Source organism: Haliotis asinina, chromosome 3 (assembly GCF_037392515.1).
Source record: "Haliotis asinina isolate JCU_RB_2024 chromosome 3, JCU_Hal_asi_v2, whole genome shotgun sequence".
Lineage (NCBI taxonomy): Eukaryota > Metazoa > Mollusca > Gastropoda > Lepetellida > Haliotidae > Haliotis > Haliotis asinina.
Window position 1 is genome coordinate 14,200,541 of NC_090282.1, and position 27,880 is coordinate 14,228,420.

At 38.5% G+C, this 27,880-nt stretch overlaps 2 protein-coding genes across 2 annotated transcripts; one reads left to right on the forward strand and one right to left on the reverse strand.

Moving 5' to 3' along the window:
* Nucleotides 1-2,451: 2,451 nt before the first annotated feature.
* LOC137277514 (uncharacterized) lies at nt 2,452-13,430 on the reverse strand. The gene is made up of 4 exons (XM_067809280.1): nt 13,271-13,430; nt 13,088-13,132; nt 7,766-7,915; nt 2,452-7,204 (listed from the first exon to the last, which is right to left on the reverse strand). The coding sequence occupies exons 1-4, from the start codon at nt 13,283-13,285 to the stop codon at nt 5,492-5,494; spliced, it is 1,923 nt and encodes a 640-aa protein (XP_067665381.1). The 5' UTR covers nt 13,286-13,430; the 3' UTR covers nt 2,452-5,491.
* A 3,805-nt stretch (nt 13,431-17,235) lies between these two features.
* On the forward strand, nt 17,236-25,603 carry LOC137277516 (BAG family molecular chaperone regulator 3-like). The gene is made up of 2 exons (XM_067809284.1): nt 17,236-17,502; nt 18,599-25,603. The coding sequence occupies exons 1-2, from the start codon at nt 17,338-17,340 to the stop codon at nt 19,814-19,816; spliced, it is 1,383 nt and encodes a 460-aa protein (XP_067665385.1). The 5' UTR covers nt 17,236-17,337; the 3' UTR covers nt 19,817-25,603.
* Nucleotides 25,604-27,880: the final 2,277 nt, after the last annotated feature.

The window sequence follows — 27,880 nt, forward strand, 5'->3', positions numbered from 1 at the left end:
TTGTGTTAAATTGGGATTTGGGTTAACCTGCAGTTAATTGGAAAGATAAATTGCATGTGTGAGTAATAGTAATTTTGGGTGAGGTGTAGGGGAAGGAATATAGGCATGGTTCCTAGAAGGGCATTTGATCTTGCAACTATATGGTTTTATCCTTACGTAATACTGTCACAAATCTTCTATGTGGCTTAACATGCTTGAGTTCCACAAACAGGAAGTTTGTGATAGCATAAAGTGATACTCGTGTGTATACTCTGGCCCAAGTGACATTACATTTTTCACTCAAGGCCCAAGCACAGTGTACATGGAGCTTGAGTGTCACTGTCGTATGACATGTATTGTCATTGGACCATTGCAGTTAGCTCTGACTGGACTATTTTGTTAGGCAACACAAGTAGTCCAGTGGTCTTGGACACCACAATTCTCTAGATCTGCTTACTGCTGTTTCAGATCCCACATTCACCAAAATATGGATGTCTTGTCATCATGTACAGACAACTAGTTACCACAGATCACATTTGTAATGTGAAACACACATCCATCTAAAACCAAATCTTACACATATTTTTTGAGCTACAAAAAGATGTGTTAAATGTAATTTTAAATGTTACCAAAAATTACTCCGATACCTGCAAATGCCCAAACCTAAAGCCAGATACATATGGCCTAAGATCAGTCTTAAAGATACGTACAATGTTAGGAAACAATTACTATACACTGAATGCAGATATGAAGAAATCCTTACTCTTGTCATGCCATAGAGTTTTCATATAATCTGTTTACATAATTTACTTATATATTGAATTTTGTGTATTTGAATGTATACCATGTATATATGTGCAAAACAAATTATGATCAGTATATGCTGTACATGTACATGTGTGTGTGTTTGTGAGAGTGAGTGTGTTTAGTTTTACGCTGCACTCAGCAATATTCCAGCTACATGGCGGCAGTCTGTAAATAATCAAGCCTGGACCAGACAATCCAGTGATCAACAACATGAGCATCGATCTGCGCAACTGGGAACCGATGACATGTTGTCAACCAAGTCAGCGAACCTGTGCACCCAATCCCATTAGTCGCCTCGCCTCTTACGACAAGCATAGTCACCTTTTATCGTAAGCATGGGTTAGTGAAGGCCTATTCTATGGGTCTCTCTCTCTGTATGTTGGTTGTTCGGGGAAACAAAGGTCTCCTGGTACATCACAAGATAGTGATGGCATGGAATGCTGCTTGTCAAATTAATCACTGGATTTCTATTCCAGATTATTCACAGTCCAACGTCACCTAATACACAATTTGAATTTGCTGGGAGCTGTGTCTAGCAACAGCCAGGGATGTACATTGACACCTGTATTTGAGGGTCCCTGGGACTCATGCTTATAATTTTCAGGGGTCCTATACTACAAAATTTTTGTAAAAGACTTTTTCTGCATCCCTGTGGATGCACTGATAAATTTTGTTGTGTCCACAGTCAGTTTTTATCCCCCCAGCATGTAATGCGGGGGGATATAGTCGACCCCTCGTCTGTCTGTCCATCCGTCCGTCCGTAATCATTTTGTTTCCGGAGCATAACTCAGAAACTGTTCAATATTTTTAGACCAAACCTGATAGATATAATAATCTCAACCTATGGTTGTGCCTTTAGCTATTTACAGAGTTTGGGCATTTTTATTTTTTTTGTTTTTCCATGGAACATTTTGGTGCTAGTCTAATGGTTGGTTGGGTGGTGTTAGTTTCTGGAACGGAACTGAAAAACCTTAAAACTTGGTAGATATATCAATCAGGGCCTTTTGCTATTTACAGGTTACAGGTCTCAAAATGGAGGGATGGGCTTTGTTTATGGAGCACAACTCAAAAACCATTCAATATTTTTCTGCAAAACTTGGTACATATATCAATGAGAACCTAAAGTGGTGCCTTTTGCTATGTACAGGCTTTTGGGATTTCTTATTTACTCAGTTTCCATGGAAACGTTTTGGACTAAGTCTCATAAGTGAGAGGTGTGTTTCTTTTCCAGAGCAGAACTCAAAAACTTCTTAATATCTCTCAGTAAAACTTGGTAGATATTTGTGGCAGACCCCATTGTGGTTCTGACTTGTTCAAAATGGATGGATAGGTTTCATTTCCAGAGCACAAGTCGAAAACCATTTCATATCTTTCAACAGATCTCGGCAGATATATGAGACAGATTTTAAAGTGGTGCCTTTTGCTGTTTACAGATATATATGGCATTTATATTTTTCATGACTTCCATGGAAATGATTCAAACGTAATCTAAGAAAACATCAAGTAACCTTCAGATGATTTGTCCTTTCAAATATGTGGGGGCCGGGGGGATATGTCATCTTCTGATGACTCTTGTTAAGCCTATAGGATGCAGGACTTCACATCCTGTAAATCCCTGAACAGCCATTATTGTATTGACCTGAAACTCACAACAGTACAACAAAAAACAGACTGACACATAACTGTTTAATTCAGAGTCAGTTTGGCACTGCTTCAGACAACGTACATGATCATTCTCCTTCCTGCAGCCTTTGCCTGGCACACAGCAGCCTTTGTAAAGTTAGTCTCAGTATTATTCGTTAAACGACACTAATGAGTCTAACAAACACTAGTAAGAGGTCATGTCGTGTAACCTTTGCAACTGACCAATGAAAACAGCTTACCAACCTGAAAAGTGGACATACACACATACCTTTTGAACTTTCACCTTGGAAAGGTTTGTATCCAAGCGATTCTGAATGCATTTTCCGAACGATTGCTTCTGGGTAATGCACATGGAGCACGCTACAACACTGTCAACAGTGAGTAAATAGTCACTGAAAATAGTGTTTTTGTCCATATTTAAGGATATCCGCTTAAAAATATTGGCTAATGGTAAGCATGTCAACAGAAAGCCATAAGTGTACATACTGCTGGTCAAATATCTTTGTTTTGTGCAGATTTTCCTTTGTTAGGGGATCAGTGACTGGGGAATTGTGTAAGTCCTAAATCCAAACGCTAAATAGTAGCTATTGTCTGACTGGTTGAATCAATTCGCATTTGATGGGATGGTCATAGGTCACTAAAGGGTTACAAGATGCAACCTCCTACTAAGGTTTGTTAGATTCAGTGTGGGAGTGTAAAGAATAATACTGAGAATTAGTTTACTTAAGACTGGGCACACAGCGACTTCTAACCTCTTCATGATAAACTGACAAACAAATTAAGTTCATATTTAATGACATTTACTTGAATTAGATTCCTACACAGCAAGTGATTCCAGCTTCATTTTTGCTACATAGCAGATTTTCAAAAACATATGCAAGTAAATCGGAACATAACCAATAACAAATTAACGGTTATAAGGATCTAGAATGTTAAAAGATGAAATACCATTAGTTGAGCTGTTGAAAGAGCTTTCCGAGAAATATGTTTAATCCTTGGCCAGAGGTATTTCAAACCTCAGAAATTACAAGTACTAACCAATGACAACTTCCAACACTGGATTTTTAGTGATCAGCACAGTTTGTTTTTTCAATATTATTTCTTGTTCATTGGACAGGGCTGGATTCCATTTGAAATATTTAATGATACAACTATTTTATCTTCAGGAAAATTGCATGAACACAATATGTTATTTAAACATCAAAAACAAACAGGCAATAATCATTGTAATACACACTTAACTGTCGTGAACAAGACAAGTTTCATACATCTTGAAAAGACTAACTTAGAAACAAGTTCAGAAACAGGTTTCCTCGGAGCAATTGGAACTCTTCCTTGGAGGACACCTGGAAAAACAGGGTCTGACTTTGCACATTTGTACAAAGATGTTTGCACAAAAATGTCGGCCATCAGTTATCAAAGGTATTTTTGAGATTTCAGTTGTCAAAGACATTTTTGAGATCAGGAAAAAAATATTCAAATATTCAAGCCATACTCAGTTGACCTTGTAGATATACCTTGACAGCAGAGCATGCACTCAGAAACAGGTTCGTGAGCTCTCTCTCTGATACTGAGTGTGATTTTGCAGTCATTACAGGACAAACAGGAAATACAGGATCTTACAGTGTCTGGAAGTTACTGACATGAATCATGTCAAGCCTGGATTGAAACATTTTGTCAGCTCTCCTTACTAACCGATCCATGGCAGTAACAATCCAACATTCACGTCTTCATACATCTCCATGTATCATGTCATTATGTATTACACTGAATATTTCCTGTACATATTTAACATATGACAGCGACATGTGAAGGTGATAATATGGTGAATACGGTAGCAATCAATATCTTCATAACAAACTGACTGAAAAATACCACTGCAGATAGGACTAACATGAAACTGAAGTCATTCTCAGCTTTAATGATAAATATGTTTTAAGGGAGAAACACAGAGTGAGTGAGTGATTTTGCTTTTATGCAGTATTACAGCAACACTGCAATGGGAGAAACCAGAAATGGGCTTCACATATTGTACCCATGTTGGGAATCAAACCCAGGTCTTGGACATGACCAGCAAACACTTTAACCACTAAGCTACCCCACACCCTGAGCAACACAGAGATGTGCTTATTGCAGCTACTTGACTGTGTACCTCACTAGACTGCTGATGTACTTCTATCAGCCCACAGTCAGCTTCTATAGGGACCAACCTGTTAGAGTTGTATACACTGAAACCTTGATCAGTGTTGATCTGTAAACCATCTCCTGAATGATTACTTACAGGAATATCTACAGACAATCCAAAGGACACTGTTTGGAGATCATAATAAGCAACAAATGAGTATAAAATAAGCACATTAATTCACTGTTCTCCCATAAATGTTTGTTTTCGAACTTCAATGAAATATATGGCCATTTCTGCTTGCATACATGTGGTTCTTCACATATCTTTTCTTGCTAATAAACTGTATGAATCACACACCTTAGCTGCAGAGAAATAACTAAAAAAAACAGTACTACATCTTACTTATTGCAAGTAAGACATAATCAGTGTTGGGAGTTTGAAATGTTTGTTATTTACTGGTCTTTAATACCCAATACACTTGAGCCAAGGAGTAAAATGTAGGATAAAACTTACATAAATACCATAAGTGACAGTACAGTTCAACATACCTATGCCTCGAAATGACTGGAAGTTTGTCACACCTGGTAATTTCCAAAAGAATGGGCCTGTCCAGAGTAAAACTAAAAGGATTTCACTGCATAACTGTTGCATTTCTAAAGTGAGTGAGTTAGTATAGTATTACGCCGCTTTTAGCCGGAACACCAGAATTGGACTTAACACATTGTACCCATTTAAGGAATCAAATCCGCGTCCTCAGCATGGGTGAACACTTTAACCACTTAGCTACCCCAGTGCCCTGTATTTGTAAAGAATATGGACACAGATTGGCAGATCCACCCTTTGATGATCTGACTCGTGATGAAATGGAGTGCCAGCAGATTACAGTGCTGTTAGAGCATACGGACCTGGAACAGTATGACACTGAACCACAACTATCTAAACCTCTTCAACCGTATTTACTATCACCACCTCTTCTGCCACCACAATGTTGTCTGTGTCAATGTCTGCTCCTTGTGTTACACATTCAGCACCTTGGATGTACACATGAAATGTCTGTGGAGACCCACCTCCATCTACATCTGGTTCAAGTGTCACTCCATTTTCGATGCCCTGTGACTTATAACGGCCAACTGCATTAGCAGCCAGCACAGCACTGCCCTCGTCATCAACAACACTGTCCTCTTCATCTCCAGCACCTCCAGACACAACGGGGACAGAAATAATCTCATCTGGAGCAATGATTCCACTCCAGTCCACAGGCACCGAATGTCTGGTCCTGTCTGAAACCTTCATGCCTTTGTTCATGGTGACTGGACTGATAACAGCCCGAGGCTTGATTTTCACTTTAGATTTTCGTCGCTTCTTGACTGGAGGACAAGCATCAGTATTCAAAGTAACATTTTTTTTCTTAGCACGCCTCCTCTTCTGTTTACCATCGTGTTTCATATCTTCCACTATTTTGTCAAACCTGACCATCACAGGGTTTCTATCGGGTAGTGGGAAGACGCCCATCAATCGGAACATGTGCTCTAGGTGTGAGACTGACAGAGCTGAGTAAATCCGACTCAGGATCTTACACGCATCAGAACTGGTGAACTTGATGTCTGGATTCTTGTCATCAAACTGCTTCTGCTCCATTTCATATGATTGTGACACACCATACAGACAGCCTGTTGATCTGAGAGTCACAGGGTCTTTACTTGGTCCTCGGTGTAGGGGTAAAGGGAAGAACATTACATTGTGGCTCTCGCTCCACAGCCACAGAATCAAGGGAATACACACACGTTGACTGTTGTAGAACAGGAGGTACTTCTTTGACTTGGGCCCAACCTTCACAAACTGGCTGAAGTGAGATTCAAAGTATTCTTTGAGAATTTGTGAGGTGCACTCTCCTGTAGCAGAATACTTCACCACAGCACCATGTTGAATTTTACTAACTGTTTTACGACTCGGGTTATCACTGTTTGATGCAAATACAAAACAAGGAGGGATTTTTTTCCCACTTGCACTTGCACAACCGAGGAAGGTGATCCTTGCATCATCTTTGCACACAACAGCAATGTCAGCGTTTTCGTCAGACACATTGCGACAAATCATCTTCAGCGATGACTCCTCAGTTCTGACACAAATCTCATCAAGACTGAAAATACGTTTTGGCGCATCTTCTAAACCATAGTCTTCAATAATCTCAGAAAGCTTCTTGTAATACCCATACCCTATCTCCTGTAACTTGGAATTGGAAAATTTCTGAGTCTGTGTGTTTGGGAATCTGTCCATGAGTTTGTAATACCATCTCAAACTGAGTATTTTTCCATCAGTAAACCCACGACGCTGTAACTGAGCGGCCAACTCTCCAGCCATCTGCCGAACTTTGTTTCTCGATAAAGGATGTCCGATATCAGCAAACAATTTGACATAGTTGGCAATGCCAGCTTCCTCCTCCGCGGTGAAGATTGTTGGGGGTCCTGATGTTGTGACCTCTGCTGATATTCGACCCAAGACCCGATCTCTGAGAGTGCTCTGAGGTACCTTGAACTTTTTGGATGCAGCATACACAGCCATCCCATCCTCCACAACAGCATTGTATGCAGCCTTCAGTGTTTCTATGTCATAGCTGCTCCGATATGACTGGCCCTTCTTGCGTCCTCCCTATAACAAAACAACATTGTATCAATACAAACAAACAGCACTGGTGTAGCCCAGTGGTTGAATTGTTTAAGTACCACAACACATACTTGGGTTCAATTCCCCATATGGATACAATATGTGAAGCAATATACTGTCAGTTCATCATGTCTGCCTGGATCACATCAGTTAGACAAATTGAGACTTCTAGTTATCTATCACTGTGCCATGACACTGGGAAGGTTTGTTACCAACCATTGCTTTCCCCGGCAGCCATGATGAAGCTAGAATATCCCTGTCTACAGCATTTTACAACATTTACTCAACCTGCACCACTTTCATGACATAATCCTCTAAACATATTGGTTGTCACAGTACCTAGACTTTCAAAGGAAGCAGCCATGTTTACCATAAGGATTGGTGAGTAGACTTCCATCAAGACAGCACACAAAAAGTTTTTTAAATGTTATATAATCCTCTCAGAGTGTCTGAATGATTGTCTCAGGACTGATCAATAAATCATGGCTGGCTACAAACTTAAACAACTTTAGATAAATCTACAATGACAACTTCGCTGCGCCTCACTCTGTGTTTCTTCTCTTCTCTTGTGGTGACCAGTTCCTGGTCGTCATCTTTGTCCTCCTTCTCACTGTCAGCCGAGTCTTCACTCGATGAGGTCTCAGACAAACTGGACAGGTCGTCGTCATCCTCTTCCTCTTCCATGCTGCTGGAATGCTGCAACAGTTTCAAGACATTAAGATGACATCACAGGTTTCCTATAGACATAGAAAAGCTTATAGTATCATTCTGCATTAGCATTCTGTAGCAATTTTGAAACCCTCAGTCACAGCAGTATACCACCAATATTGGCATTACAGACATCCTCATTTGTTGCAGCATACCACCAATATTCATATCACAGACATCCTCAGTTATAGCAGTATACCACCAATATTGGCATTACAGACATCCTCATTTGTTGCAGCATACCACCAATATTCATATCACAGACACTCTCAGTTATAACAGCATACCACCAATATTCATATCACAGACACCCTCAGTTATAACAGCATACCACCAATATTCACATCACAGACACCCTCAGTCATAGGAGCATACCACCAATATTCACATCACAGACATCCTCAGTTATAGCAGCATACCACCAATATTGGCATTACAGACATCCTCATTTGTTGCAGCATACCACCAATATTCATATCACAGACACCCTCAGTCACAGAAGCATACCACCAGTCTTCACATCACAGACACCCTCAGTCATAGGAGCATACCACCAATATTCACATCACAGACATCCTCAGTTATAGCAGCATACCACCAATATTGGCATTACAGACATCCTCATTTGTTGCAGCATACCACCAATATTCATATCACAGACACCCTCAGTCACTGAAGCATACCACCAGTCTTCACATCACAGACACCCTCAGTCATAGGAGCATACCACCAATATTCACATCACAGACATCCTCAGTTATAGCAGCATACCACCAATATTGGCATTACAGACATCCTCATTTGTTGCAGCATACCACCAATATTCATATCACAGACACCCTCAGTCACTGAAGCATACCACCAGTCTTCACATCACAGACACCCTCAGTCACAGCAGCATACCACATGTATTCACATCTGACACCCTTAGTCATAGCAGCATACCACCTGTATTCACATCTGACACCCTTAGTCATAGCAGCATACCACCAGTATTCACATCAGACACTCTCAGTCATAGCAGCATACCACCAATATTCACATCACAGACACTCTCAGTCACAGCATAATACCCCAAATATTCACATCACAGACACCCTCAGTCATAGCAGCATACCACCAGTCTTCACATCACAGACACCCTCAGTCACAGCAGTATACCACCAGTCTTCACATCACAGACACCCTCAGTCACAGAAGCATACCACCAATATTCACATCACAGACACCCTCAGTCACAGCAGCCTACCACCAGTATTCACATCACAGACACCCTCAGTCACAGTGGCATACCACCAGTATTCACATCACAGACACCCTCAGTCACAGCAGCATACCACCAGTATTCACATCAGACACCCTCAGTCACAGCAGCATACCATCAGTATTCACATCACAGATACCCTCACTCACAGCAGCATACCACCAATATTCACATGACAGGCACCCTCAGTCACAGAAGCATACCACCAGTATTCACATCAGACACCCTCAGTCCCAGCAGCATACCACCAATATTCACATCACAGACACCCTCAGTCACAACAGCATACCATCGGTATTCACATCACAGATACCCTCACTCACAGCAGTGTACCACCAATATTCACATCACAGACACCCTCAGTCATAGCAGTGTACCCCCAGTATTCACATCACAGACACCATCATTCATCACAGTTTTGGATTGTTGACAAAGCCAGATTCATTGTCACCAACCTTATGAAGATCTGAGTTAGAGTTGGTCTTCAGCAACCCATGCTTGTCTAAAAAGGTGACTAAAAGGATCAGGTGGTCAGACTCACATGACTTGCAATAAAGGCAACTTACTTTTATGACATACAGGATGCCAACTTCTTTAGCCTCTTATGATGCAACATTTTGGGCCTGATGTGATATACCTCTGTTAACCAACACTCTTGTCAAAAGCAAATCAAACAAATCACTCACATGGTAAATGCATGTCACCATATTGTGTTGATCCATGTTCATGATAACTATTACGGAATTGCCTTACCCAGATTTTTATTGTTTTATATTTTTTAATCATTCTTAAAGCTGCTGTATCAAGTGCCCTAGGCTATGAAAATAAAAAAGGTGAATGCTTATTATACCCACAAACAAAAAGTTCATCGTGTTTTCAGAAATCATTGTGAATAAATGTAGTGCAGTGAAACTAAAGCAATTTGATAAAAGCAAGCCTTAATCCTGTGTATCCGAAGTAGTAATAGACAAGTGGTCACATACATCTGAACCGATAACACTGTAATCCTGATGAACTTTACAACCACAGACCCATTTGCTTGGAAGTGATACACAACAGGAGCATGTTGTGAGTGATGGCTGTCGACTTGTACATGTGGTGATGAGCGATGGATGGGAACCTGTTGATGTTAATTGTGGGGGGCAGCTACCTAACAGACAAACTCTGTGACCTGTCACAGACAGACTGCTTGCACCTGGAGTATATCACACAAATCTGTTCTCATTTACATGTTGTGTTCTGAAGTCATGCTTTCGAAACTAAAAATGTGACGAACTCTCAGATTGTTCATTAACATACATTGCAGAATTGTAAACACATATAAAAGTAATGTTCTCTACTGCTAACAAGCTAGGAGAACAAATCAAATTACATTTTTTAGTACTCTTTTAACCATTACACAAGAAAGATTTGTGGTTAGTCTTAAGCAGAATGCCAAATTCATTTTTAATTAATTAATACCAAGCATTTAAAAGTTGCCAAAAAGTCACCTGCTTCACTCTCAGAACGAAACTACAAACATGTTATGTAACTGTCGCCAGAGCACTGCAGCGAACCGCATTGATGTCAGTTTTCAGTTAGTTGTATATAAAAAGTGTAACAAGTTCTTCAATTTGCTGATTTCCCGACATCAACAAAGACATGCTGAATAACGGTGTTGCCGTCAAATGCTACTAGGTGTCGAGTGATGGTGTCACCTGCACAGAATTTCCACCGGACCCCTCAGTTTGAGCTTAATATGTTGTTTTGTGAGAAGAGCTTTTTGGAAGCCTGTACATATTAAATAGGGTGGTTCAACACCTACCTCGCTTCAAGATAGATTTTTTCAATGAGTTGAAAAAATAAAAACTACTTACTAGCTGTAGTAATGATTGATGACCAAAAGGATTTTGCATGGCACAACTTGTAAGAATTTCTTCCTTTGAAGCGAGGTTATGGTAGAGGTGACAATAATATTGACACCCACCTCGGTTCCAAGAGTGAAAGTGTTATGTTATAAGCAATGTCATGCAAAATCCTAAATAATATAGTCCATCAATCAAATACATATCTTACTACCGGTACAAAGTAGTTTCAATTTTCTAACTCGGTGAAAACAATCCTAAATACCATATTTATACTCAGTGTGACGGATGTTTGCGACTGGGTGTTGCCATTTTTTAAAATCGTGGCGTCATGGTCTAAAGTCAGTTTGAGAATCAATAAGATTATAACTTGTTTTCATCAAGTTAAAAGATCAAAACTACTTCCTATTCATACTTAAAAATGTTTTTGAATTAGGACCAAAAAGATTTTGCATGACACCCTCTGTAACAGAACTACAAGAACGATTTATAAACATTTTGACAACAAGCTAGTTTGACAAAATTGTGTATGAAAACAAGTTGCATCATGGAAAATAAGCAAAGCAGGTGACAAGATTAAATGGCAGTAGAATGTGAAAACACAGAGCTTTCATTTTTCAAAACAATTGTCAAGACTGTAGGTTTAGACAAACCTATAAACATGACAATCTATCCTTGGAAAAGTAGATGAATACTACAGCAACCAACATAAGTATCTACCTAGGTATGTACGTCAGGATCTCATCACCAAGTTACAGCGCGTTCAGAATGCAGCTGCACGTACCATCACCAGAAGCTGGAAGCGGTCACACATCACACCAGTCCTTGTCAAACTACACTGGCTGCCGATCAAAGCAAGGATCAAATATAAGATCCTGTGCATCACATACCACTGCATAAATGGTTCGGCTCCATCCTACCTGTCCAACCTAGTGAAAGGGTATGTTCCATCTCGCTGTCTCAGATCAGCCAACAACTCACTGTTCAAAATTCTCACAGCCAAACTGAAAACCTTTGGACACAGATGCTTCTCATTCACATCTGCCTTCCTCTGGAATGATCTGACCGTCTTTATTAAAAACACTGAAACACTGTCTACCTTCCAATCAAAGCTGAAAACTTTCCTCTTCCAAAAATATTACCCTGATGTCTAGACTAGCTGTCTTATCAAAAGCGCCGCGAGCAATCACTTGGTGTTTGGACACTGTGCGCTATAAAAGACGACTTATTATTATTATTATTATATTATATTACATCACGGAGACGTGCCCCTCAGATTGGTTGAAATTTAGTTCGCGGAAGAGAATTGTGCACTGTTATCAAAAAGGTAAATTTAAGGTAATTAAATGTTGGAATGAGTAGTTTGTAATGATGGGGTTTCACTAATAATGATGTCAATAAATGATTCATGCATTTGTACCACCCTTGAATATATGTGATCGTTCATGCCTCTATATTTTGTTTATTTGTTGCTGCACTCAGAAACACTCCGGTGACAGTTTGAAAATCATTGAAGCTAAATCAAACAAGCCAGTGATGGATATCATCAAAACTAATCTTTGCAGCTGGGATGTGAAAACATGCATCAACCAAATTAGCAAGCTTAACCACTCAGTACGTTTAGTGCCTCCTTACGACAAGCATGGTTTGCTGAAGACTTTCAAACTTGGATCTTGACTGGGGTGATGGTAAGTGAAGATAAGCAACAGTGAGATAGCGACGTAACCTTGGTAGCAAGGTAGTAAAAGAATATAATGGATATTATACATTAGATGATCAAAGATGTTAAGTTCAATAAAGCATGTCATGTGACACAATTTCCAATAATATGACACCATATTTGCCTCCTTGTGTCACATCCCATTTGAGATTTTATTAGAGAACTGAGAAACAATTTACTATTTTTGTAAGAGACACGGGATCATGTAACTAATATTCTACAGTAATACAGTAGCAGACGATTTGGTTCTGTGCCAAGAAACACCACATTCCACAAATGAAACAAGTTACAACTGGTGTCTGACGCTCACTCATATATAACATCCTACTTACAACTTGAGGTAGTATCGCGTCTCCAGTGGTCTTTTTCGGTTCCGTCTGAAACATACAACGTTAAACTGATATTTTCCCTACGAGTTTCAGTCAAGGTTCGTAAATGTAATTTTATCTCACAGAGACATGCGACAGATGTACTTCTCAAAGTGTATTTCAAGGTAAAAAACTGCGCGAAAGTACCTTCTTTCCTCTCATATTCAGATTCTGCGATATCTAAGTATGTAAGTTATCACACATATTCTCAGGTAACAGATGTTACAATCTTAGTTTGAAGCACATCGAAAACGGGAGACGCGACCACGAAAATGGGTGACTTGAGGAGGATGACATTGTCTTAATCACGTGATTTCGAGTTACGTCCCTTTGAATAACAAGTCTTACTTCCAGTCCCAATCATGATAGTACTGGGAAAGTCTAGATCGCAACCAGTTCGTACAACTTCCCCGGTGTATGAAAGAACACGTTTTGAACTAACGGTCTACGATAAATTTTCAGCCTGACGTCTATTTATACGACACAAAATTAAAGTTTTAAATGGCATTGCTTCATGTTAAAGGATGGGATGACATTTGTTGGCATAGCCGCGCACTAAGTCAACTCCACCCCCCTACCATAATTATATGCAATGATTGTATTTTACTAGATAGTAAAATTCCAGGATCCGCTATTCGCTACTTTACTTCATAAAATGTGTCTGTTGCGATGTTAAGTTTGCAGGCACCAAACCAGTGCTCGTAAGTTTTTACCGAGGTATTGGAAGTCTACTGTAGAGCATTCGAAATTACCGTTGAACGTAAGGTGAAACGTTAATACATTGTTACCGAAGTCACTTCTGCCCCCTCGATTTGCTCTCAATGCACCTTAAATTACTGAAAAGACTTATGTTTTGAACCAGGTGTAGTAGTAACAACTTTTTAACAGTAAACTGATGAACTGCATGCAAAGTATATCCTGTGCCAAAATTAAGCTATCTCGAAAGTGAGTGAAACTGTCTCAGAAGAGAGTGAAAACGGATACACTTCGTGCTACCAACAACAATACGCTCTGACTTCATTACAAACTACGGTGAGGTGTATAGAAATTACAGTCGCTGAGATGAGTCATATTATGAAATTACAAAAATTTGCCAGTTATTTTACTAAATGACTGGAAGTTTTGTAACTTCATGATTATTTTTTTTAACCGGACAAGGCAGTTCGTGGTACGACTAAGCAGTATTAGGTAGGCAAAAAACACGAAATTTTCATCCACATGTTTTATTTACAAACAATCTTCAATCTTATATACAACTGTTACATCCCGGTATGCATTTCCATAACAGAATGAATCAGCTAGCATTATTTTAACAACACGGCGAGTGTGTCGACAAATATATACTAAATCTATGATTTTCAATGAGTCGAAGCCATAGATTGTTTACTAATGAGATAATTGGACTGTTTTAATTGCTAGCAAGTAATCTGAGTTTCACCATGGATTATACTACTTGACTGAATGGAAACAGACCAGGTAATAAAACATGAAATTAAATTACTGAGAGATTTATGGTCAATTTGTTTTATGAGATTTATGGTCAATTGGATTTATGGTCGAAATGACTAGGCAAAACGGAACGCTTTCTTTCTCCCCGTATAATAAAATGGTGCTGCAATGTTTCCAGTTCCTATATTCAGGAGGGTCCGTATTTTGGAGAATTCTACAGCCATGTTAAGCAGCAGTAATTCACTATTACCAATTATCTGCCCCCATGAATCCTTGTAACGACACTCTGCAACTAGAATGTGCATACATACTTTGCCCTTGGATCTTCATGTAGCGTGAATGGATAAAACAGTAACAAATAAATTAATTTTCACTTTTTATTCTATTCTATTTTATTTTATTTATTTTAAAAAAAATTTAATTAAGGTGTATTTTCATCCAGTTTCTAGTTAAAACGTTATCTGTTGCATAAAGTTCTCAACCACGAAATGGTGAAAGAAGTAGTCAACAAAACAGTTGTTTAAGACAAATTAATGCATGAAGGTTTGAGTCTGTCTAAACAACGTCGGCTTGTTTGCTCACTCCAACATGAAACGAACCCCCCAGCTGACACACCTTGGCGACGGGTCACCTGTCTCCCATGATAAATTATGCACGTGTCATGCACTCTTAGTGACGTCATATTATAAGCCGCTAGTATTCCTTACAAGGACTGTCGTGACCGGAGCAGTGCAAAGAGTTTTGTATACAACGTACAGGACAGTGTTTGCCACCATGTTTGTTACGAATGGTTTTGTCGTGGTTGGCGTCCGTGGTTAGACTATAGTAAACATAAACATGTTTCTCTACAGGTGGTATGTGGACATACGGGAAGCGCCCTGAACTAAAATTTAGTCGATGAATTCCGGTACATGTGTCATCTCGCGCAGATGTAATGCACGAGAAGGATGGGGCACATTTCTATGCAATGATATAAAATGTTTTGTAGGTGTTCATCAATTCTTACCATGTATGTCGAACCTAGTTCATATGAATAAACTCGCATTCCAGCCAAGGCCTACCTTGGTATAGTGCGAAGTCGTCTAGTTATATGCTGGACTAGTCGAACCGTGATACACGTATTTACTTAAGTGCTCGACATAGGACTACCAATTAGTCATGACAATATATAACTTGGAGAAAAAGAAAATCGAGCGTCATTTAAATTAATTAAATTAAAGACTCCTTTGAGACGGGAGTTTCAGACCCCTAAAATGAGATAGCTTTCTTGCAGATAACAAACCTTCGAAACCTGAATAATCTACACTTACGTCATTTAGAGCGTTTTCATTACTGCAGACCAGCCAACCACTGATGCACTACTTATTATTATTTGTCGTTTAATTGGGTTTTATTTTTTTTATTTAATCTGGTCCCCCATTGGATTTCTTGCAATGTGCTCATAATACGCTGAAATCTTCTGTGATATTAAGAGGTTTATTATTTAGTAATAATCTAATCTACCAATCCCAGTAAGGCATATTCCTTTAAAATGTTAACCTTTGCCTGACATTTTGCCAAAGGCCTGATTTCAAAATGTTTCCAAACAGGGCTTACTATAGTACATATGGCATTACGAGAAAAGCAATTAATAAATGGATTCATTTTTAAGCGACCGGTAACTACATAGCTTGTTGTCTGCGTATCTCATTTTATAAACTACCAGTAACACCTTTCCATGACCCAGTCTCCATCATCAAAGCCCATGATATTAAATGTTGATCACGATGGCAAAACGCCATGTTATGTGTATTATCTCAACATGGTTTTGTCACATCCACATTTACATTTAATTTAATTATCAAGGTTCAAAAGAAGTCAAACGCACCACATTATTATAATGTAGTGAAATATATTGCGAAATTCCATTTAAAGGCAAGGAATTTGCTGTGGCGCAAAATCGACTGACGAATCCCACCCATAAAGCCGGTTTGTGTTGAAGTGACTAGAAGTTTCTGTGCTAGGAATGTTAATGATTATCTCCCTTAGAATGGTTTTCTCGCGAAGGTTCCCGATGATGGCGTAGGTGCCTGTCATAAACAAGAGTGATTTCCTAAAAACTAGTTACAATAGGAGATATCTTATTGAAAGCTTACTGAAGCGAAGCATTATTTATTTTTTTATTGTGTTATACCGATTTTTTTTCAAAGAAAAAAGGCACAATAACCCACCACGAATAAATGTCAAGGATAATAGAAGGAGACATCAAACAGGACATAAGTCATAAACAAGAAATAATTAGACGAAACCTTGGTTTTCATGTAGGGATAGGGATATAACTTACATTTATGACGTTAATGACTTTTCATTTCTAGAAAAGGGATGACTAGAAATATAAATGCAAAGCCGTAATTACGAACAAAGATACTGATATGGTAATCAGTATTAAATTCTATTATCAACATACCATTATACTATTGACCAACGTGACACACGAAGTAAATTTATATGTTTGTGTGCAGTTAAATTCTACATACATATAATATATATATATATATATATATAGAAAGAAAGTGATGAGAATACCGAGCGTAAAATACATAACTGAAAAATATTTATGGCTTGACAATGAAACGTTATTCATAAACAGTCAGTGGAAATCGCGAAGCATCTGAACTATGTGTAAGGTAAATAGCCTCGAGTACTGCGGAGACCTTTCTAGATGGTGAACGAACAGTCGTGTTGTTTCGAAGGCTTTGGCTGAAGGACTATATATACGGGCGACAATGGCTGGGAGGTCAGTTTATCAAGGTCCGTACAGTCAAACATTTCAGACGAACGAGCCTCTACCGACAGGTTGGGAAATGTTATACGACAAGACAACAGGTTGGCCATATTTTGTGGATCATAACACACATCAAACGACTTGGCAAGATCCAAGGATAAGGATGGTAAGTTTTCAAAATTTGTTTGGGGTGTGGATGATCATAGATTAGCCAGCTAAGATACATTTGATGCTATCCCCTGAACATAAGTTGAACCTTTGAAAATAAAATTAAGGAAATAACGTGGCTTTGAACTGTCCCTGTCAGCAGTCAGAAACTTGCCGTCTTGAATTAAATAGCCAGCATCAGTCCTAGTCTGTGTTACACTTACAGATGCCCAGATTGGTTAAAACCATGTGTATGCTCATTTTTCTGAGTTAAAATATGTTTTTGAAAGAGTTCCTTCCGTTCCCCAATGTTCTTTCTTCCGCAGTATAACAGAGGTAACACTAAGTGGTTCAACTCTCAATATTGTATAATTTACAGACTTTTCGTTATATTTGTCAGTCCTCCAGCAATTGTTATGTTAGGCCTTGTTAATAATTCAAGTATATATCATTTTAAAAGTATTATCTGGTGAGCATTGCACTTTACTGGGCTCACTGTTTTCAGATTAATTAGCCCTTCCTAAAGATTGGCAAGGGTACCTGATCCTAACCCTAACCCTAACCAGGGGGGTTAAGGATCATAAAGGATGCCTTATCCCTAACCCTAGGGATCGTAAACATGGTAAAGGCTGCCTAACCTTAACACAAAACCTAAGGATTGTAAAGGGTTCTGCGCCCGGTAAACTGCATTCTAGCCATTATTTGGGATGGGGGAATGGATGGAACTCTTACTCTATTTCAGTAGCTAATGCATGATTAGGCAGGATGAAATCATTGTGTCATGAATTTTGCTGTTCATGTTACCAGTTAACGTTGAATTTCAAACATGTTTTGGTGACTTGCTTTTTGGTAACTTGCATCCCTATTTTAGCAGTAAAATGGATGATGTAAAGCACAATTATTCAGTATTTATAGACGGAGACTTTTCCTTGTCTGTCTTATTTGGGTTAATTTTCAGTTTAATATGTTAGCATCAAGGAAATTGTTGTAACTAGACAAACATGTGTGAAGAAAAATAACTGCCGTAACAGTAGTCATGATAATATGACATAACTAAGTATATGTGATTTGTGTTTTTGTACAATTACTACATATTCATTGTTTTATATTTACAGGCTCATTCAATGGGTTATCCTCAACCAGATTTTGGAATGGGTAGTGGTCACCAGCAAAGCTTCTACCCACAGGGGAAAGCAGTGGAAATTCCAGTCATTCATGAATCTTCCAGAGCATCACCTAACAGGCAGGCGCCTCTACATACTAGTACATGGCCGCCTCAGCCACAGCCACAGCCTCACCAGGCATACCCACAGGGGCGTGCAACTCCACCCTCCCAACAGAGTCACCCCACTCACATGCAACAATCCCAGGGAAGGAATTCCCCAGGCATGAGGGAAATACCTGTTCAGCATTTGAGTATCAGTGAAAACCGACCACAGGTACAGCCAAGTCATGGACATGGTCAAGGATATCCACAGCCATCTCAGGGCCACCCCCACCAACAGCCAATGCCATGTCACCCTCAGCCTGGATATCCCCACCCACAGGGACACCAACCCCAGGCTTACCCACAACCCGTGGGATATCCTCCTCAGGGGATGCACCAACCAGGCCCACAACAAGCTCCACCCCGCCGTGACACTAACGAACCTATCGTCATACCAATTATTCACGAAAACTCAAAGCCAGGAGCTCAAAGCGAGTCCAGTCAGCAAATGCCTCAGCCAAACACACAGTCTCATTATTCAAGCGGTCCATCATTGAATGAGCATGCTCAGAAGTCTTTCAGCTCCCAGCAGCCAATGGGTGGTCAGCCGCAACCATCATCGGCTCCTCCACAGCAAAAATCTGAGGAAGAAAAAGCTTTCGATATTATTAATGACGTTGTGAATGATGTGAAAAGTCTCGAAGCAAGTGTGAACGTGTTTCAAGGGAAGAAGACTGACAAGGAGTACAAATACTTAGAAGAGATGCTGACTCGGAGCCTCCTGAAACTTGACGGGGTGCAAGCAGGGGGTAAGGACAGGATCAGAGATTCACGAAGGCAGGCAGTCAAACTTATCAATGCCGCCTTAGACCTTCTCGAACTCAAAGCTTGTGCCAGTGAACAAAATGTTGAACAACATGATGATCACCATTCAGGATCCCAAGAACCTACAGGGGGCAGTGCTAGTACTAATGAACAGTCCAGCTCAGTGCCTCCCCATTTGCCTGAACAGTCAGGCTCAGCTGGGGGCTTCAGTAGTGAAGCTCATTCTAAAGAGGAGAAACCTGGAGAGAAGGACCCCAGCCATGTGAGAGAGATGTTACTAGAGAGTGAAGTTTCTTGTTAAATTTGTTTGACTGTTAGTGTTCAATTATAGATGCACAGTCTTCTAATGTCATTATTTTTATGTCACTCATATATTTAACTTATTACTGATCTGTGTTGATGATGAATAAAAATTATTTATTGGAAGGTTACTTTTTGTGTCATGTCAGTTGTGTTGGACATGTTAGAGGTGGTGCTCCAACACACTAGTCCATGTAAGCGCCTGATATTTTCTCCTCAGCCTGTTTCTTGAATGATTTAAGAACTCCATGACATGGATCTGTTTATTGCATATCGTGTCATTTCCATGCCACCAAAGACCATGTATTCTCTCAATGACTTCAGCCACTAGTCTGAAGACTGAGTTTAGAAAACTTCCTTTAGGCTAGTGAGCTATGCACATAACACTTAGGGATTGGGAGAGGCAGGAGCCATGGACCCTTTTGCACATTAGAATAAATACTGGGCCATTAAAATTTTGATGTTAACTATTGATACCAGGGCAGTGGCTCATTCCAAAGTGAGAAAAAGGCAAAATCAGAAGATCCTGCAAATGGCACATTGTAAAAGTTCTCTGTCCCAGTCTCTGAGCACTTCATACATGATCACTGAGCGTGTTTAGAGCTGCGCAAAATGTCCAAGAATGTGTTTGTTCTGGTAAGATTCCAATGCTTTGGCACGGACAGTATAACATATTTTGAAGGTCATCAGAAACCACAGAGGATCCATCTGAGTCCTCTTTCTTGTTTTAAATACTTCTATGGAAAATAATGGAAAAGTAAACTTGATTAATCCTTAACGTATTTAAGGAGAGCACTCCCAGACCTTATTGTGAAATCAGCATGATTAAACTGATCATATCAAATTGTTTTTGCCAAGGTTACACAGGCATGGTCTGTTTATGTCTGTAAAGTGTTACTGGAGATTTGCAAGCAGTGTAAGGAATAACATGTTTAAAATATCCTTGGTGTGTTCTAGATGCTAAAGGCAATATTAAATAAAAGCTGAAGTTCTGTTGCATGCTAACCAGTACTTGTGAAAACATTTGTGCATGAGTTAAGATGTTATATACAGGGATGAGAAATTTCCGCGGATCCGCGGAAATCCACGTTTTTTTACATCCCCAGGGTCATTTTTCTGAAACGTCTAAATATATATACAGTGTTAATATTGATTTTAGAAGCCATATTTAGTGTGTAAAATGCCAAAATCCCAGGAGCTTCCGGGGGGCTTTGACCCCCTGGGCCCCCGACCAGGCTCCGCCCTCCGCCCAGACCCCCAACTAGTTTTCAGCTGTAAATGAAAATTTCCATTCTCATCCCTGTATATATGATAAGGATTCAAGATCATAGTTAGTTGCGAAACTGCCAATGCCTTACTTAATAGCAGGATATATTTGAGTTTTCATTGGTAAATACTTAAACTTGATATACATCAGAACTCCAGGTAAGCTTTAGGCCGGGTGAGTATGATATTCATACTTGTGAAACTAAGTGGGTATTTCAAGTTTCAAGTAGGTATCTATTCTTTTGATACCCACAGTATTTTTAACATCTGTATTTATTTCAAATAACAAGGTTTAGAGGTTGCAGCATTTTTTATTCAGGTTAAGGTTATAAATCCTCCAGGTTAACTAATAATGATAAGTCATAGCCAATAGCTAGTACTGCTTATTCTCTTGCACTGTAAGAAATAATATGTGCTTGTCTACATCTGCTCTAAATTTGTCATCCAAGTTACATTCAGATTTCATTTAATTTTGAATATTTAGAGAAAAAAAGACAAGATTTGTTTCGACTGGCTTGACTTAATATGATACGCAACACTATTTTGATGTATATTTTAAATATGCATTGTTATTTTGACATAGCATAAACAAAAGTATTTAGTGTTTTTCATACACTGGCATTTATTTTTCTTGTGTATTTCAACTTTTCTACAGCTTATCTGGAGTTCTGTACATCGTATTATGATGTTAGTGTCCTGCTTGTATGGCAACTTCTTTTGAAGGCTAAGATGAACATTGGTGAAACATCTTGTCAGTCTTGTAAAACATGAATGTTGTTCAGATCTTGATATGACATTGATCATTCTTGACGCTGATCAGTTCTTGACACTTGACGCTTTCATCATCATGCTGTTCATGATTAACAATAAATTGCCAAGTATTGTTCATGAGGTTGTTTGTCAAATAAAGGTTTTAAAACAGAATTATGACACTACAGCTTCTAATGGCAGGGGGAAATGTACATTTTTTTTTTTTTTGCATTATCGAGGATCTGATACCTGATTCTAGGAGACAGCAGGTCACTCAGTCTCCTTGATCAGAGAGTGTAACATGGAGCTTATTATATCAATATACTGTGCCATGGCCAAATCAGATTGTGTTCTACTAAAGATTCTGATTTTCTTAACCTGTGATACTCTGGTTTACGTTTTGAATAAATACTAGAAAAATGTGATCCAGTTATTAATTTGATGTGCTGGAAGTTGTTGGAACTCTTACAGTATGTTATGTCAAAATTTGGCTGTGTCAGATTTGTTTCACTTGTACTCATTTGGGAGTCCCTGCTGTCCAAATTACATAAATTGGCCTTGATGCCTTTTACTCGTCAAATATTTTTCGGCCCACACAAGTTTCACACTGGGTTTAAGTGGAACTGATTGTGGTTTATACAGACAATGGGTGTAATCTTTGCGTGAAACTGTCAAGTATATGTGTATGAAACTTGGTGTCCGTCAGTAAGTGGAAACATCAAAGAAGCTGCTCATGCATGTGGACATGTTTAGGCATACGTCAGTACAACATGGCTGTTACAGAAACATTATGTTCAATGTTTATTTCATGTTATTTGTAAAGATGCTGTTCTGGATATTAAGAAAGCAAATGTTTTGTGGTATTTGTGTCTTCAGGTGTTGCTTGTGTTTTCACGTTGCAGTGACTTGTCCTATATTGCATGTGTTGAGATTGAAACATGGAATAGGTTTTAAATCTTGCTGCTTTTGCATGTGTTATACCCTGTTTATATCACAACTGTTGAGCTTCTTTCATAATGTGGTATTTTTTTAAAACTGATTTGTCCCATTGAAAATGAGAATGGATAGAATTTATAAGATTCCACTTTTACTCATGATAAATTTCGGATACGTTCCTTGTGAACACGACAATAGATAATTTGGTCTTATCTTTCTCCTAAATGCAAGCCCGGTTTTTGCTTATTTGGGGCAGTGGAGTAGCCTAGTGGCATAAGCATTGGCTCAAAACCCAAAGTCCCAGGTTTGATTCCTCACATGGGTACAATGTGTGAAACCCAATCTCTGGTGTCCCCACATGATGTTGCTATAGTATTCGGGGTAAAACCAACTCACTGACTATTGTTTATTTAGAAAAACCTGCAATGTGACAGCCTTGTCAAGGGAGTGGTACTTTAGTGCAGAAGGTCAAGTTTTGACTTTCCACAGTGGTTGGTCAAGTCTTTTCTTGGTCTCACCAGTGTTGACATTATTTGTGTATGTCTAGCGGTAAGACTGCTTCGGTTGGGAAGTTCAGTGTGAATGTACTAAGAATGGTTGCCCAGCGGAATGACATGGTCACTCATGACAACGAATTGGTACAATCTGTGAAGCCCATTTCTAGTGTCCCCAGCCGTGATAATTACTGGATTATCGCTACAAGGGGCGTAAAACCCAACCCAACTCACCCTTTCCAAAGCAAGTCTAGATGTTTCGCTAGTTCATCAAATACCCGAGTCTCCTTTTTAAGTTAGATGAGAGATGCACATTTAAAGAGGTATTTGGTATTTATCATGAACAAGCAGAGATATAATACAGAAGATGTTCATGGAAGCTGGTGATAAGCGATGGAATATTTTTAGAAAATTCTGAAAGGTGTTTTGAAACTAAGCCTTATTTATATATAATGCCTTTGTGCCGTCTTCCGTGTGTTGTAATGTTTGGTGCCGTGTTGCCTCGGTGATGCAAAATTAGCATTGGCTGCCGATATCTGACAACGTTAGTGTGTGCAATGTCATTGTGTAAAGTGATGCTCCTCTACTGTGACTGATCTCAAGTTTTATTCATGGTAAAGCAACTGTTAACAGATTTGTCTTGCCATTTGTTCGAGATTGCATTTTAACAAAGAATTGTGTGCATTTTAATGTGACAAAAGTAAGAATGATCTTGGGAAATTATTTGGTATGCCACATTGTGTATACTAAGTGTATTTTTTAATGTGTATTTTTTCTGTTTTGATCTATAATTGGCAGGCAAGATTAATAAAATATAATTGATATCTGTCGTATCTGATGTGAATGAATATTAATTAATAGTGCAGCTGGTTTATATGAATTTTTCACCCCAAGTTAACTTTTGAAATGAAGCCAAAATGTTAAATGTATTTATTTTTTGTTCACTTTTCAACTTTTGTGCTTTAAAGTAAAAGGTACACTGATGGATATATGTCCTGAAATTAGTCCTACCCATGTGTCCAAGCTTCCATGAGATTTCCTGTTAAGGATCAGGGCTAAGGAGAAATGCTGTGTGATGATTGGCCAGGTGCTTCTGTGATGTATGTCGTATGTGCTAACCCCAGTTAACAGTCACTGTTGTGTATGTTGCTTTCTGCCATACTAAACATTGTCATGAGTTTATAAGTGTCTTCAAGTCAGTCTGTGTGTTGTGCAAGCCAAACATCCGATGGATGAAAGAGATATTTCATTCCACTATAAAACAAGACGCCATGGAGTAACTTGTAAGAAGGCAGTCTAATAGCTATACTGAATATGACAACATCTTGAACTATTGATTTCATTGTCTCTTACTCTCTTGGGATAATTCTGATTGCTGCTTTGGAAAGTTGAGTAACATTTCACACTCTGAGGAAACCTAATTGATCATAATGAATGATTATCTCAAACTGTACCATCCATTTTTAAATTGTGCTGCACTTTTCGCTATGTTGCCAAATTTTTTATTTATTTGACACTATTATGTTTAAGTTAAATTTATGGTGTGTGGAAATTGTTTTAGATGATTTTATGCAATATTTTACCTAAGTAGTTCCTTAACTAGGTAATAATTAAGTGCTTTTATATCTTTTTATTGTGCACATGTATTTTGGAACTGTTTATGATCAAGCAAGAATATGATGTAGTAAACAATATTTACCTATAATCAGTGTAAATTGGCTCGGTGCATGGCTAGTTATTGCAGTATTTAATCATCTTTGACAATAGAATAAAGGGCATTGTTACAGTAATGAGCTGAGTTACAATTGTTTTATTACATTGTTCACTTGGCATTGGTAACCATGGTCAGATCTTAATGTTAATTTTAACTCTTGACTTGATTAACTTTTCAGTACCTGTATTCTGAATGTAAACATCATTAAGTACAAAATAATTCTATATACAGACTGATTATATTAATGATTGCGATTGCAGGATTTAAGTCAGATTGTCAGTAACCAAATTCTGAAGCTAAGAAAAGCTTCAGTTTTCCCAGTGCTCCTGTACATCCTTAATTATATACAGAACATTGTTTGTTGACATGTTTAAGTATTGCCAAGACAGCTTTTGCGCGTGTAGTCTTTGAGTTAATAGTTGTATTATATTATATTATTAGTACCTCAATATTTTGTTATTTCTTTTTCGTCTAGGTTAAAGCCGAAAGTGTGTCTTTCATCTTTTGTTGACAACAATTCCACCTCTTGTGAGTGCATAATTTTGTATGGTAGTTCTTACAGATGTTATTGTCTCAGATTGTATGTACTATGTGACATGAATCTAGTCAATAAATAATTACAAAGCCAGCTGTTTCTCCAATGTCCATTGTTGTTCCTCAGACTTGGTGTTTACTGTTTTGTGAGTACATTTGTCAGGCCAATCATCTTTGTACGCTTTGTTCACAAATATGTAAGACAAGTTCAAAGGTGAGATGAAATGTGTTTTATGGACACAGAAAACCCAAAATATTTCATAGAGATGGCACAAAGAGTGGTTATCTCTGTTATTTCACAAGTCAGTCATGACCATTGTCCACATGATCACCTATTCATTCCAGACTGACATCATTAACTGAACATACACAACACCATTTCAATACTTTTCAGGACCTGTAAAATATACTCGTGGAAACAAGTAAGGGAGAACTTGTACTTTCATGTGTTCTCTTATTTGTTTCCATGAGTATTTATTGATTGCAGTCCCCTTGTGCCCCAGTTAGTAAGTTGAGGTAAATCTTGGGGGTAACATTCAAGATTGTAACAACGAACATGTGGACATGCCCTCTGAGACACACTGCCACAGATGAACAAAGACACCTCATTCTAGCAGTCAACTCTGGAGTTGACCAGTCCTTGTTTCATTCCTTTAGACAGCAAAGCAAAAAACGTGTTCTGTTATGTAGTTCGGTATGACTAAGCAGGGAGATTCAACTACAGCATTTTCAACATTTTTAAAATGTAGCTGTCAACTGTTAGATGATAATGAGTCAACCCTACTGTATTTTATTAGCTATGTACTGCAGTACCTTTACATCTAAATCATTGTTATATATTCTTCACATTACAAAACCAACTGACCGAACTAACCTTATGTTAATGTACTGAACTACTACAAAGAAATTATTCAGCTACTCAAATACTTTTTTTTTTATCTACTCAAAACTACTTGATAGGCGCAACACCTGTAACCATAGAAGGCAGCAGATGTGAACACGACTCATATTCTATAATGGCTTCCACAGCAAGTGCACTGATGATCTTCTCCTGGATTGTTCTCAATGATTTAACAAAATCAGATTCCAAGAAGCACACTCCATTTTCAGGAGAGTTTCAATGGCCATTAAATATACTTTCATGGTGAATGGGATGTCTCTCCACATCCACACCCCATAATTTTTTTTAAAGAAAAAAGGGAAGAAGCCTTCCCCCTATCCACGTATGGTTTAGTGGAGATGATGGAGAACATAGTTCACTGATAAATGATAAAACTAAAACCTTTGAGAATTGTTCTTAGGCACATTTCATGTTGTTCCTGTTATCTCGGACTGATACACACGAGAAATTGAGGGATGTCACATATATTTCTTGTATTTTTTTTCATGTATGGCAGCGCTTGTAAAGATTACATACAGACTTGTCTAGAGGTAGTTCATCGAGTGCAGTTTCAGTAGGGAAAACAGCAAATATAGTAATAGCGGAGACAAGAGTTTTGATTGACGCCTCAGTCTTACTGAATCAGTCAGGTGTTTTGAATGTTACATTTTCCGTGTGTCCAATGTAATTTCATAACATTCACAAGTCTGATCTGTTTTCAATGTTAATATCAAGTTGGTGTATCACATCCATAGGATCACTGAAATGTGGTAGATTGTGGTACAAGAAACGGATCAATGCCTTACCGGCAAAGTGCTACAGAAAAGAAAATGATATCAAAGTCTTTCCGATAATTTTTTATCAAACTTAATATGTAACTGAAAAGGTGTTCAGATAACCTGAAAAAACAAACAGCCATGCCTTTTGTGAATGCTCCCAAACAGATGTTACATCTGGGTCCCTCAGCTGGAATAGACTTAAAGATCAGAGTATGGCTTTTCCATGTCTTCATATTTGACAAAGTAATGTAGTTCACTTACCCTAATGAAACTACTAGAAACCTAATCTCATCAGTATGTTCAGTAAATAAAACTGTATGGCAAAACAAGTTCAGCTTCATTGCTTTTGGTAATGTTTAGATGTAGATTTTTATGCCATTGTGAAGCTTAAGAATGTACATCAAGGCAAATAAAACAGGTTCTTACCCACAAATTACCTACCCTTGACTTTCAATTATCATGTATTGATCATGAAATGCATGCATGAGGGAATCGGTGGCAGTAACTTGAAACAATATGAGCATGAAGACATCTTCTCAATCAAAATGATTCCTGAGGGCTTGCTTTTGAGTGTCAGTCAGTGTTTGTATACGAAATATCTGCCGAACTCTATTCCAATCAGTGTGACTAGCTGCCATGCTGTTGATATTACAACACTGAGATTGGTTTAGAATTCACATTCTAACTGGAACTGTGTAAGAAACTTAGAAAC

Coding starts and splice junctions, on each gene's coding strand:
- LOC137277514 (XM_067809280.1), bottom strand. Junction 7,916..13,087: donor ACGCGATACTACCTCAAGTT/GTAAGTAGGATG, acceptor AAACTGTTGCAG/CATTCCAGCAGCATGGAAGA. Junction 7,205..7,765: donor GAGAAGAGAAGAAACACAGA/GTGAGGCGCAGC, acceptor GTTTTGTTATAG/GGAGGACGCAAGAAGGGCCA.
- LOC137277516 (XM_067809284.1), top strand. CDS start 17,338: ATGGCTGGGAGGTCAGTTTATCAAGGTCCGTACAGTCAAACATTTCAG. Junction 17,503..18,598: donor AAGATCCAAGGATAAGGATG/GTAAGTTTTCAA, acceptor TTATATTTACAG/GCTCATTCAATGGGTTATCC.